Below are 13,999 nucleotides of genomic sequence, written 5' to 3'. Positions count from 1 at the left end.
GTAAAGTCAATAGTCAGGGCACCAAATGCTGGCAACTAGTTCTGATGTTCCCTGAAAGTACATACTACCCTGGAAGATAACCACTGATACTTCTCAGATTATTCTCATAAAAGTAAGCAGGATAAGAATTCAGAACACAGCAAGGTATTCTCATGCCTTTCATAGCAAGGAGAACAACCAGAAACAGAAACATTGCTAATTAGTTTTCCCTTGAGAATCCCATTTTTAAAAAAAACTGTAGATTTCAGCACTTAGGTTCACTCTTAGAACTTGTGTCTGTCATGCCCTGATTTAATTAATCCTCCTTTGCTAAGGAACCTTCTCAGGAAAAAATGAAGTTTGATTGAAACATGTTTCTAGGTGGAAACATAAATGAACTAAGATAAGACACAGTAAAAACACTACAAACTACACCTGTCCTTTGGTTCTACTTTCAAGTTCATTTTCTATGAGCATATTAAATCTACCTAATTATATCAGGGCAGGTGATATAAAAATCCAAATATGTCCATGCGGCAGTTGTCAGTGGGAATTTAAGTTTTCATTTCACTGGAAAAAAAATGGAGTTCTCACAGGTGCAACAAAAGGTTACAGATAAAATTTAAATAAACTACATGTAATATTTGTAGGTTTCTAATGCTGAAGTTTTCTAGATTTTGAGATATGTGGGTTTCTATAAAGATAATAATCCATTTTTACTCTACCAAAGTATAGTAAAACAAAAAAATTCAAATATTTTATTTACTTCACCTAAAAAACAAGCAACCCATGAGTAAGATATACATAGGTTTCCCAGATTTATCCCTAATAAATTTTTTAAAGATTTATACAATTTCTACAGAAACATACAGTGTATCAAAATCTGCATAAATCAAATTTATAAAATATGTAGAAATGCATAGTGACATTATCATCAACTTACAAAGCAAGAATATGGGAATTATTTTTTTCCAAGCCGGCTATAGTAGGAAAAAGTCATTACAGCAACAGCTTTGTATGATCTCATGTTTTGTAAGGTTTCAGTCTCACATACAGATTCATATTCACATACAGCATCAGCTTTCAATGAATTGCACATAATACCCATTTAAAATGCACACCCGCACAATTTATGTGCCACCATTCTTTCTCTTATGCATAGTTGTATGATTAAATTAATCTACCCAACACACAAATGGAGTCAGTTTTCACACACACAAGGAACAAGTACCGGCACAAAACCTTCTTTTCCTTTTTTTTTTCTTTTTTTTCCAGTTTCTCCCTCCTTTATTTTCTACTTTTCATAGCTCTGAAAGTATAGATGAGAAGTTTAAAGAAACTAGGAAAGATCCCAAACTAATAGATCAGGGCAGACAGATCTATTAAGATCCAACTCTGTCACCAAATATGATACATAACCCTTGTTAACATCAACGGAAGCTGCATGCAATGCTATTCTAGACTTCAGGGAAGTATTTAGTCATACTTAATTGTGTGATGTGTTATAGGGATAACTGTTATGGAATCAGTACACTGATGTCAACATTTAAGTCACAAAATCTGGACAAATGAAGTGAGGATAAGTCATTTCCTCTCCACCTCTCTATTCACTCAGAGTAAATATTTATACTCCTAAGGGATCTCACATCAACTCCTTTCCAGAACATTTTTAGAAACAACTTCTTCACATTCTACTCTGAACACTATAGCACCAAGCAGTTGGGTTTGTTGGGTTTGTAATCCCTCTGGAGAAGTTGTAAATGACAGAAATAACAAGAAAAGTAGTACGACAAGTGTACAAACAGGATTTCCATTTCTCTTTTTTAATCTAAATCTGGCATCCAAACTGGCTGACAGATGTCCTTGTGACAAATTATGCAGATGTGTTAAGTATCTGGATTTTTTTTCCTAATTAAAAGTTTTAGTCCACCTCTAAGTGATGTTTGTTCAAAATAGCAGTATAAATGAAGCATTTGATTCTTTCCAAGTTCTACATAATTGTGTAGCTTGTGTGTTTTTCTTGTTGTTTTTGTTTATTTTAATTATTTTTATGTAAGGCATGGTTTAAACAAGCAAATTAATGCTTATAAATTCTTAACAGGATTCATGAGGGTGCTTACCTCCATCAAATTGTACCATATTAGCACTAAACACTACAGTCTTCCTTCCACTGTACCAAGTGTTCGGCTGAAGCAGAGCAGCCAAAAGAAGTTTGTCTTTGTTAGCACAGTAATTACATGGGGTGGTACGGTTGGTTCCTACCCCTGGTGACAGCTCAGTACAACCCACTGTAGATTTCCAACAAACACTTTCCTTGTGAAAGAGAGAAATGAAAGAGGCACTAAATACGTTGAAATTCATCTTCCAAAAAAGCAGCATGACTGTGAGAGAAGGCCACCCTGGCTAATAACCTGTGGCAGTGCTTAGTAAGATGTAAAATTAAATAAAAATATACAACAGGTTGATAATCACCAAGTTCTATGAAAATCTGATTACTCCAACCTTTTCAAGTGTGTGTAAAAAAACTGCCTTCGGACCCCTGAGTGTAATCCCAAAGAAGACGACAACGCTTTTAACTATGTTCCTATGAACCATAGCTAACAGCACATTAATTTACCAACATCTTGAAACAAAATGATGTAAACATCTACAGAGTTTAAGGTAAAGCAGTTTTGTAAACATTAACTGCGGATGATAATGTTATTGTAATAATCACAGTTCCTCTACATCCTTCATCCAAGCCAGGAGGCTCACAACTGTACAAAGTTAATAACTGCAGCAGTTTTCAGGCTTTTTTCAGTCCTGTACAAATGAATGCGTCAGTAGGTAGGTTTTGTCTGTCTACACACTAAGGATGTTGTTCATTTCCCATTTTTGTGTTGCTTTACTGGAGTCACACTCTGAAATGAAAACTTGATGGAGGACTTCGGAGCGATCCAAGCACTTCCCTGATGGAATGTGAGTAAATCTGTGCAGATTCTGAAAGACAAAACCATCAGGAAAATGTGTTGGGTTTTTGTGTTGGGTTTATTTTTGTTTGATTGAGGTTTTTTTTTTTAACGTTTTCTTTCTCTTTGGCAACAAACTGCTAAGAAAATGAGTAAAACTCTCTCTAAAATGCTTCTAGCCTTTTCATCTATCCTGTAACCAAACTAAAAGATTAACTTTTGAGGACAGCTCTATGAGGACTTCACTGGGCAGGTCCTCCTCCAGTAAGCCCTCACAGAGAGCAACTGCACAACACCAACATTAACCACACAGGGGTAAAAAAAGTACTAACTTGGCTCCCTGTTTGACTGGCAGAAGGAAGAGTAAAGAGTAAGTTAAGTGTGGCTTCTGGAGCAACAGGAGGCTGCCTAAGGAAGTGCAAACCTATTGTGCCAAGTGCATCTCTTGCACATCTGTCTCCTTTCACACCCACCATGCCCCCGTGCTCGAGTCTCCTGTGTTTGGTCTGTGGCTCCTCTCCCTCTTGCTGACCTCATGTGCCAGAGGCAGCCCTGGCTGGCTGACTGGCTGCATCCAGTGTGGAGGGGAAGGGAGCAGAAGCAAATCCATGGCACTGGGGCTGGGCGGGGGCTCTGCAGCCCTGCCCCGTGCACACAGATACCCCCGGCATGGGGAGCCTATCCATCACCCCACACACATGTGCACAGCCAAATGTTGGTTCACATCAATACCTGGCTCCTGCCGTGTGGCCAGACATGGAGGACCTCTAGCTGGAGGGAAAACTGATGTCTAACAAAAGCAGCAGGCAGGCTGCCACCAGCCCTGGTCTTACAGGCACTGAAGCCCTGCTACTGCTCAGTGATCAAGCAGCACATGTTACAAACTGGCACACTGTGTCAGAGACAGCCAACTGACCAAACAGATAAAATCTCCTTGCAGCCTTCATTTACACAAGGCCACAAGATTTTTCAGCAGTCCATAAGGGTCTCATTCCTACACCTTTGCCATTAGAAGAAACAGTTATACCCTCTGTACTGCACAGCAGTGTGCCCAATTCAGTATTTGGTTACACACCTTTGGTGGTCCTTTCATTGTCACCCTCCCTTTTTTTCCTTCTAGAAGCCAGTCAGTGTTTTGTTCTACAGCCCAGACTGTGCTTACTGAGCTTCCTTATAACTTGTGGTAATAAGCAAACAATTTCACAACTGGTGTTAGTGTAGAGGAAATGGATCGTGCATAAATGAGATTTTTAGAGAGAAGCCAAGTAACATGCTGGGACATGCTAGAATGGCTGGAGAGCTAAAAACTGCTGTGTATTATTCTGCTGAACATTAAAGCTGAAGTTGGCACTTACCTGCCACTGCTTATTGATTTTTACATTTCAGGTTTAAAGAAATTTGTCTGTCTATCCAGCAGTAGGAAGCTGAGCTGGATGGAAATGGCATTATGGCACCTGGTATTTCCTAGCTCCATTCAAACACTAGAAATTGTGGAGCGGCTTAAAGGATAACAAATAGATTTCACTGCACTCAGCTGTGCCTGTATCTTTTATGCAAACAACAAACAATCCAGATAACCAGCTAATGAATTAATAAATATGCAAGCTATATAAGCTGAAGAAAAATTGACATGAAATAGTTTCTTAGATGTAGAACCAAGCTATTTGTGGCTATATCCAAGGATAACGTCACCCTTAGACTACTCAGTCTCACTTTTTAGAGACAAACAGAAATAGAAACTTAGATATTTTTAAAGTAACACTAACAAAGCCTATATGAATAGAGGACTTACAGATGTAATGACTAAACAGACTGTAGCAGTCCTCACATGTACATCAGCCAACATTCCAAGTCCTTATTAAAAATTTATAGATTTTGCAATAGCATTGTAACAGCACCACACCCAGGATTAAGAACAGAGCATACTATTGTTTCTAGAGAATGTCTAATGAACAGGAAGTGAAATACTGAAGAAGACAAAGACAATACAAAATACAAAAAGGCATAGTAATCTTATGTTTACCTGCTTCTATGTAGGCTGAAAAATATCCCCAGTCTTAAACAGAGAAACACTTCAATTTAGACTGCCCAAAATGAGACCTAATACTAGCTTCTAAATGCACTCCAGGATTTAAGCCATCTTCTCACAGCATATGTGAAGTAAAGAGACTTTCTTGATATAGAGCATACAAGCAGAGGGCAAAGGCACTAAAAGCTTTTATAAAGTCTTCTCACTAGTAGTGGATGTGCTTTGCTTCCTCTGAGTCATATGCTAGCTCCTAATATCTCTGTGGCAACAACTGTAGCCTATGGAGTTTTCCTTAAAGAGTTTGCTACAGAAGACAGCAGTCACTAAATAAAAGGATCTTTCACTAGAGGAAGCTTTTCTAGCAAGCATGTATTTCTGAGAATGTGCCATTAACAATTTACTTGATTTGGTTAACCTTATCATAGATCTTTAAATTCCAGGTATACATAAAACAATCTTTTAAAGGAGCAAAAAACCCAGTATGAAATCTAAAAACTAATTTTCTTCCATATATCTGTTGCATACCTTGAAGAACTGCCACTCCTTGAATTCGTTCTGATTACAGTGTGTAATCATAATTTTGGATCCATCTGGTCCTTTAGTTAAGCACTGATCATACTGCATGAGTTGATTGGCTTCATTGATTCGGAAAAGCTAATGGAAAAGAAAAAGCCATTTTTGTAACAGCTGACTCAATGAGCATTTTAGAAACACTGAAAATACAATGAAATTGCAACATACAAAACATTTTCTGGTTTTATTACACTCTTTACAACCCTCTTTGAGGAGAGTTCTTTATTTTGCCTAACCCACATTTACTATCACAATACTAAATTTCACGGTAAACTTTCCTGTAGACTTAGAAGGGCAAGAAACTTAACCAGAAAGACAAAAATGGTAAAGGGATTCCTATTCAGCAGACTTCTAAAAGTGTTTGATTACAAACCTTCGTATGATTTGATGGCCAAACAACCCATTATCTTTATAAAAGCCTGGCAGCAAGTCCTTGATCCTGGACAGAAATTTTATGTGAAGACACTAAACTTCTGGCATTTTAGCCATGGAGGAAATCAATCTAAGTCATCCAGATACAAAAAGATTATCCTAGCTACTTCTTACAGAGTAATTGCTACAGGGTTTTTTGGGTAGCATATGCAGAAAAAGTAGTTTAGGGAATATTTTCATTAAATATCAGAATAAAAGAGACATTTCCAGGGGCTACTAAGAGCTAATCCATATAGGATTTCTAAAAAACACCATCCTGAATGCAATTTTATGATTGCCATGAAAAAACTGCCTGGTTTAAATTTACATGGGCTTAAATAAGGACTTTAAATTCTGAAAAATATTCCAACCAGAAAAGAAGATATAAAGACAGAGCAGCATGTTTGTGTGGTAGTGTGGGTATGTTTGTGAAGATACAGGTCAGTCACAATAAAAGCTTGGGTTGCAACCATCCAATAGTAATTATCTTCTGTCAATTAATTTGTAAACAGAGCAGAGACAAATTTCTGTTCATTTTCTTCTCTCATGTGGTGGAAGATGAGTTACTGCACAAAAGTGTTTTATACTTAGACCAAAATGACTTCATTACAGTCAGTAAGTTTTTTTTCCCTGAAGGATTATTAAGTAAAAGTAAGTGATGATTGCTCCTGATTAGGAGCAATGCTTAGAGCTGAAGCAGTGATACTGTTGCTTCTTCATGTACCTGTTTCTCTGAAGAATGGATTATGAATTTGCCTTCAATTTCATACCATTTAAGTTTGAAATGCTATTTTCAGACTGCTGTATTTTAGCAATGCCAGTATGCTTATGGAAAACCCTAATTCCCACCTCTGTAGCTGGCACCTAGGTTCATGTACAGGCTTAACATAAAACCTGCCTGTTATCAATCCCTAGCAAGCAATTCTCCTTCAGACTTGCCTTCAAGCTCCTTACCTGATTTCCTCCCATTCTGTGGCACGGCCCAAGCTCAACAAAGCCACCGTTGGTGTGCCCCATGCTGTCGATGCAGTAAGAGGTTTCAAAGCCTCTAATCTGGAAAAGAGGTTTTGCACTCAAAGTCAGTCTCAAGGGAAAAATAAGTGCTAAGGAGTTCAGAAAAGTCTCACTTATCTCTCAAACCAGAAACAGGTATCTGACGGAAAGATTAGACAAGCCCGTGTATGAAATTTAAATACTGGTGTTAACTGTTGTGGGAGATGGAACTTCAACCTGCCTGTGCTAATTTGCAAGCTCTTCCATGAGTCAGAGTGTGCTGATAAAATCAGAGTTGCAAAGCTCAATTCTAAATTAATAACACCAAAATATAGGACTTTCAAGAATTTTAATTTATTCAATCTCCTATCCCAGCATGTTCCATCTCCCAGGTCTTCATAATTAAGCTTAGGAGCTCAGGTAAGTTGCTTTCATCTTGTGGATGAAGAGAAACAGGATGTAGACAAGTTATGCACAGCAGCAGCAATTACCCACAGCCCTCTGACACAGCTGCTCAGATGGACCTTCTGCAGCAGCAATTACACAGAAAGAAAAAAAAAAAAGAAATAAAATTGATGATGGGCAGGCACAGGCACAGGGATAAAGAACTGCAGTCCTGTCATAAAGCATGTCTCAACTACTGATTATCTCACTCCCTTCTCAGAAGGGCCAACAAGAAGCTTTATGACACAAATAACATTTTTTCCAGACCTATTTTCTTTGCCAGAGACTCTTTCCTCTTTGTAATGGTATAAAAAGTCTGGAGGACTAAGCTCAGACTCTTCCAGGGAGCGTTAGGGAAGATGAACCCCATACTTTCATAGCCTAGAGTTTGGAAATGCAATCAGTGTGGTGTTACAAACGGGGGGAGGTGGGACAGGATTGCTCAGATGTAGGATAACAAGCAGCCTGTGGAGAAGAGTTGAAGAACACTTCAGAGCATCCCTGAACTTAGAATTCTCCTGCTGCTCCACCAGACCCACTTGCATTTATCCAGGACGATTTCCTGCAAGATTACCAGTATTATTTTATGCTCTTCAGATGCTTTCACTTCGGTGAACAGTAATATTTAGTGTACCTTCCAAACCCTTTATGTAGATTCCAGAGGAAGTCTAAGGCTCATATAGTAGCTGATGCTTTGTGCTAACTTTTAGGTAAGAAATCAAGGAGGCATTGTTCATCTGGTCCCTCAGACAAAAGATTATTTGTACTCCCTTTCACCATGAACATGCTCTGTCTCTTTATCACTAATTCTAGCATTAAGAAATTAGAGATGACATTTTGCTTGGTGATAGGAGACAGCACAGATCTAATTTTTTAACGTGCTTTTGAAGTTACAAAACCATGTATCATATTCATCATATCTTGGGAAGGAAGGTTGCTAAATTTGGTGGGACACAGGAGTTCTCCTCAGCTAGCAAGAAGATTTTCTGACTTTCCCTCAACAATCTGCAAAAGTGAAATAAATAGCAGAGACAGGGCAAAGATGTAATCAATTGCAGAGGGAAAAAAAAATAAATCTGAAAGCAGGCAGGAGACCTGCAGAAAGTGCTCGCCAAGGTGTGGGTCAAATGCCAGAACCAGACAGACAGAGCTCAGCGAGGAGTCCTGCACTCACCTGTGATACGTCAACTCTCCCTGCCGACCACTTGAAAGTGCAGCATTTGTAACCACATTCTTAATTTGGTCAAGTCATAATTGTATACACTAATGCTGGAAATGATGGTTACAGAATTACATCAAATTACTACATGCAGGGAAGGGGCTTGCTGAGGCTGTAAATGTATGAGTACATCCCAGTCTAGCAAACACAGGCAGAAATTAACTCCACCTGGATTTCATGATCTCTTCTCTAGGCCTTCACACAAAAGATATTTTCACCTACTAATATTCACCAATACACCAATCCATGAAGGATTCACATTTTTTTCTTTTGAGAAAACTTAAATTCCAATTATGGAAAAGAAGTGCTTTGGACAGGGCTAGACATAAATTATCCTTCAAAGACCTGTGGAACTAATTAAAAAAATCACACCTGCAAGGGTAGATATGATTTTTTTCCTGGGTTACATCTCTATAGCTCTCTGGTTACTATCATATAGCTTAGTATAGAAGTAATCAAATAGTCTGTTCACATGTCAAGTAACAATTGCTTCCTTCTGAATTTACAGTTTTTTAAAAAAAGCTCCTAAAATACAAAGGCGTTATGTGCTGTACCTACCTCTCCCCAGTCCACATTTTTGGGTGGTAAGGGATAGTATGAAGTTATATCATATGCTATTTCTTCCATAAACCACTTAAAACTTTTGCAGTTGTGATCTTCACGGAACTTTTTCAGCTCAGATATATCTCCATAGGGTAGCGCTTTTGTCTCTGGCCGGCTGGCATAGAAGTAATCTTTGTATTCATCCCACCACACTTCTACAACTCTGACATAGTTCTGTGAAGAATAAAGACACTGCTGTGACCTCAGGGCACACACAAACAGGCCAGAAGTAACTCCTTGTTAATAACAGAAATTTAAGGATTTATCCTCTTAAGAAGTGACAACATAGTATTATTATATAGCACTAATAATTTGTCACTATCAGTACAAGACACGCGAATATTATTTTCAAGTGATAGTTTAGGACTGAAGGCAGCAAATTAAACTGGGCTGTTTAATAAGAGTGCAAAGTCTTTTTCTAAGATGAGAAGTTCATTTGAAAATAAAGACTTTTCAGTTACAGGTGCAATGAAGTGCTGCATTCATTTGCTGCTGTCAGAATTGCAATTCATAGTTTCTATTCACCTTCTACAATCTTTAAATGAGAATGATATGCATTGGTCCAGTAACAGGGAAAAAAATTCAGTCTTACATGGGTCAGCTACTCGGAGAAGGGGGAAAATTTGGTATAGCTCACTTGGCAACAAGCCTCTCCCTCACATTTTTCTTCTCATTCTCTTTGATGGCCCCTATCTCCATATTATCTGTACACATTCTAGATGCATACCTCACTTGGTCCAATTCTTCTAGTGTTAGTGACCTGGTGTTAATACAGTCTTAAAAGATCTGACTAAAGGCACAAATTATTTTACTTTAATCTACATCCAGCATAAATTGAACAAAGCTATACAAAAAGAACATTTACTGTGAGGATGGCAGGGTTAAAAGATATTTCTACATCCTGCCTTGTACAGAGAAGCAACTTAATATTTAAGAACACTCAGCAGTGCTTTTTATATTCAGTAAGCAGGCCAGCAGACTCATGTAAGGTGTTAAGATATGCAGTAAATATTTTTGATCAGCTTTTAAGAAGTCTGAAATGATCTTTATCACTTCAGACAAGGCAAACTAGCATCTTGCCTGCACTGAGCAATACACTTATCATTTTCTATCCTGTTGCCCATTACTCTGTCTCTACCCCCAGGCATGTACCCTTGGGCTCCCTTGTACTGGTCCTAGTCCTTGTTTCATCAAAATGTTAATAATTCACATTACTAATATGGGACTTTTTCTGGGGAGGAGTGCTGGGAGGAGTTGGGGGTGTAAATTAGCCAGATTAGTTTTTTATCATTCAGCTAGGCTGGGACACTGCCTTTGGAATTAACTGTTAGGGAGGCTCAAGCCATATCTACAACCCTACAGGTACTCACTGTCTAGGGAGATTACTCTGGGATTGGAATTTACAAAGAGCTGGGTCTTTGGGAATGGGATTTACCAATGCCAGAATGGTGTGCAACAGAAAGCTTAAACTGGGCAATAGAAAAACTTAACAGCAGGATTTTCTCTCTTCCTGCTGATAGATGAAAATGGATATAAATGGTTTTTCTTGAGCCAAATTGTCTCTTCACATACAGAACTGGTTCATTTGTTTTCTGGAATTTCTGGAATGTCTAATTTTAATCTCAGGGCTTGAGTAATACTTCAAGCACCTGCAGTGTACCTGAGGAGTTGCTAACTTATCATGTAGGGCAGAGCATGCCATCTTCCCAGGTGTCACTTACTGCCTCTTAACTAACAAATGCAGACACAAAAGTCTGAGAGATGCTAGATTCCAGGATTCACTAACTTGGCCTAGGATCATACTCATCTTTATTGAGATAAAGGAGGATTTCAAGCCCATGATCTTCATCTCCAGGAGTGCTATAGCTACTAGAGTTGTTCATACATACTTGGGCACAGTGCAGCAAAGGCTGGAGGTACTGACATTGAGTAATAGGAAGTGCATTTGTACCTCAAAGATAGTAGGGGAAGGCTTTAGAGCAAGAAGACGGGTTCTAGGATTCTCTACTCTTAATAACAGTGGGATTAACACAAAGATTATTCTCCTGTGGGGATGATCATCTGAGCTTTAGATACTAAATAGTTTGGATGAAGTGCTCTCTAAATTGCTACTGATAATTTAAACAAATTTATCTAAAACTGTTCTTATCTGAAATCCAAAACCACCTTCAAGGCTGCTTCAAAACTGTACCTTTAACGTAGGAGAAGACCCAACGTACACAGGGGGTGGATTTCCTTGCCAGCCCTGCAGACGATAGATGTGTCCAACGCGAGAACAGGGAACAAACAGCAGTTTTCCACCACACTGCCAGATCTACAAGTTAAAACAAAGGTATTATTAATATATATGCACAGGAATTTAAGACAGTCAAATAGATTATAAATTATGGAAGAAATGTCAGCTAAATTTCTTACTATACTATCATATATTTACATAATTTTGCTTCAGATGTAAGCATAGAGAAAATAGTTCTTTGAAATGAAAGGTATACTGAGTACACTTTCAACTCACCCAGGAATTTACTCAACTAAAACAATTTTTTAAAAAGCTTTTCAAAAAGTTGGGCATCTCATTCCATCACTATTTTAGAACAACAGTAATGAATGAGTGCACAAAATCAGGAACTGGGTAATTTTTATTATGACAGAATTAATGATATTTTGATTTTATTAAAGTAATTCACATGCCATCACTAAGATGGGTTCTGGTTACATGCTGAGATAAGGATGTGTTAGGTAACCCATTACTCCACGTAGAAACAGGTATTTATTTGACAATAGTAGCTGAAAATAAAAAAATGGGTAAAATATATTACCATTCTGAAATTCCCTCACTCCCACATATCTCTGGATAACCTCTTAATGGGGAAAAATAAACATATTTAAATCAGAATTTAGCTGCTCATAGTTTGGAGAAGTTTAATTGTAGCACTAAATCCTAATTCAAGCTAACTTTATGAATGTTTCAAATTAGTCTTAATTCCAGATCAAAAATGTGATTTACCAGTATTAGGAAAGATGGGCAGAATATCTTACTTTCTTCATTGCATCATATTAATATTCTTAAATTTAATCAAAAAACCTCCTCAGGTATGCAAGGCCATTAATTTTATTTGCTATCTAGGAGACAGCACTTAAGGCTGATAAACGTTTAGTTCTTCCGAAGATTGGTTGTGATCTGCACAAAACCAGATTGGAGGTCTCTACATAACGAGCATTTCAATTACAGAACTACTGTAAGTAATTTCAATCATGATTTTAATCTGAGCAAGACGAAGAATTATATGGATAAAGACCCTGGATAAACATCCTCAATAAATACACTTTGCATATGGATTTACAGCTGAGCAAGTGCACTCAGAGCTTTCCTCTAACTCATGAAGAGCAAGAGTAACTAGGAGAGCTCTGAATGTACTTTTTGTAAAATTCAGCTACAATTTCACAGATCACTGCTGAGGCTATAAGACATATACCTTCACTTTTGTCTGTTAATTGGGACTGATTCCTGCTGTCTGCACTTGTGTCATTACAGACACTGAAGCTACAAGCAGCTAATGATGATCATCTCATGTTTCCTGCAAACTGAAGAGCATGCATGTGCCTAGGAGTGAAAATAAAATCCTCTTCGGTGGTTATGAATTATGCAGTTAGTATTTCAATTATGAAGACCTCTCTTGTAAAGAAGTTCTTGAAATTCTGAAAAGTATATGAAATAATTTTTCACTCACAAAAATGGCAGGGAGGAAGCAGATTACTTTTTGTTACACCATTTTATACTTTCCCAGTACACATGCATAAACTGAGGACAATGAGGACTACTCGTTCTCTATCATTGCTTTTATTAGAAACAACATTTTTCTATACCCACTATGAGAACATTCAGTTTCCTCCCATCAAATTTGCCAGTCTGGTTTCATATTGGATATTTGGGCAGTTAAGGGTGCAATCCCAAAGTTTTTACAAAATCTATTTAGATTGATTATATAAATAATTAATAATTTAGATTGATTATTTTAGATTTGATAATCTAGATTACGCATCATTTGGGTTTCAGCACAAAGAGACCTCTCTGAATACTTCTGTCTCAAAGTCCACAAGGAAACACTGAAGAGACACATCTCTGTCACATCTCCTCACAAAAAAACCTGAGCTTCATGAGGAAGAGGTAGGTCTGTCCAAACTCCAAACAGAAGTATTTGCAAAAAAAAAACCCATTTATTTAATTGAATTAGTTTTCAAATATTTGTGTTACCTTGTAAGAAATTTCAAAATTTTCACCACCCCAGATTTGAAGCCCTGGATCATAGAGACCCAGTTCAAAGAAGAAATCACGTTCAATGGCAAACAATCCACCAGCCATTGCAGGGGACCTGAAAGAGGAAGACAGTGTAAATCCTTCTGCCAAAATGATACAATAGCAGTCAAAGAAAGCTTTAGCAAAGAATGCAATTGAGTTAACATATAGTAGAGATCAGGTAAATGGCAACACACTGAAAAATCATAAAGCTTTGTCATCAGCTTGCAGCAATTTTCTGAAGTGGCATCTATATAACGTTTAGTGAGGTCACAGTTTTTTATTTTGTTGAGGGTTTTCTTCTACAATTATTTGTAGAATTAATATTTAGTTAATGAATTTGATGATAGAAAATCTTGGTCTGAATTTTCCATTCAGCCAGTCAAATAACTTAAATAAAAAACGAGATGAGAATCAGTGTGATGAGATATTTCTCTCTTAACATTTTTTCTAGTTTTTGAGATAATCTGAAACTGCACACAGGTTTACATTCTGAGGAGCTGCCA

At 37.6% G+C, this 13,999-nt stretch overlaps 1 protein-coding gene across 3 annotated transcripts in view; it reads right to left on the bottom strand.

The window, feature by feature from the left end:
• Positions 1 to 709: 709 nt before the first annotated feature.
• GALNT7 (polypeptide N-acetylgalactosaminyltransferase 7) overlaps positions 710 to 13,999 on the bottom strand; it is a 71,375-nt gene continuing 58,085 nt past the window's right edge. For 2 of the 3 annotated variants that reach the window (XM_058837452.1, XM_058837451.1), the window contains exons 7-12: positions 13,452 to 13,569; positions 11,391 to 11,513; positions 9,155 to 9,373; positions 6,895 to 6,993; positions 5,482 to 5,610; positions 710 to 2,958 (exon numbers count right to left, since the gene is read on the bottom strand). In XM_058837452.1, the coding sequence (XP_058693435.1) occupies positions 2,821 to 2,958; positions 5,482 to 5,610; positions 6,895 to 6,993; positions 9,155 to 9,373; positions 11,391 to 11,513; positions 13,452 to 13,569 (826 nt within the window). In that variant the 3' untranslated portion in view covers positions 710 to 2,820. Of the gene's footprint in view, positions 2,959 to 5,481; positions 5,611 to 6,894; positions 6,994 to 8,581; positions 8,647 to 9,154; positions 9,374 to 11,390; positions 11,514 to 13,451; positions 13,570 to 13,999 lie in introns of those variants that run through there. The other variant, XM_058837453.1, reaches the window with a different exon arrangement.

Source organism: Poecile atricapillus, chromosome 4 (assembly GCF_030490865.1).
Source record: "Poecile atricapillus isolate bPoeAtr1 chromosome 4, bPoeAtr1.hap1, whole genome shotgun sequence".
In the NCBI taxonomy this organism is placed as follows: Eukaryota; Metazoa; Chordata; class Aves; order Passeriformes; family Paridae; genus Poecile; species Poecile atricapillus.
Note: the sequence above shows the minus strand (reverse complement) of the source record. Positions and strands in the feature narration are given on the sequence as shown.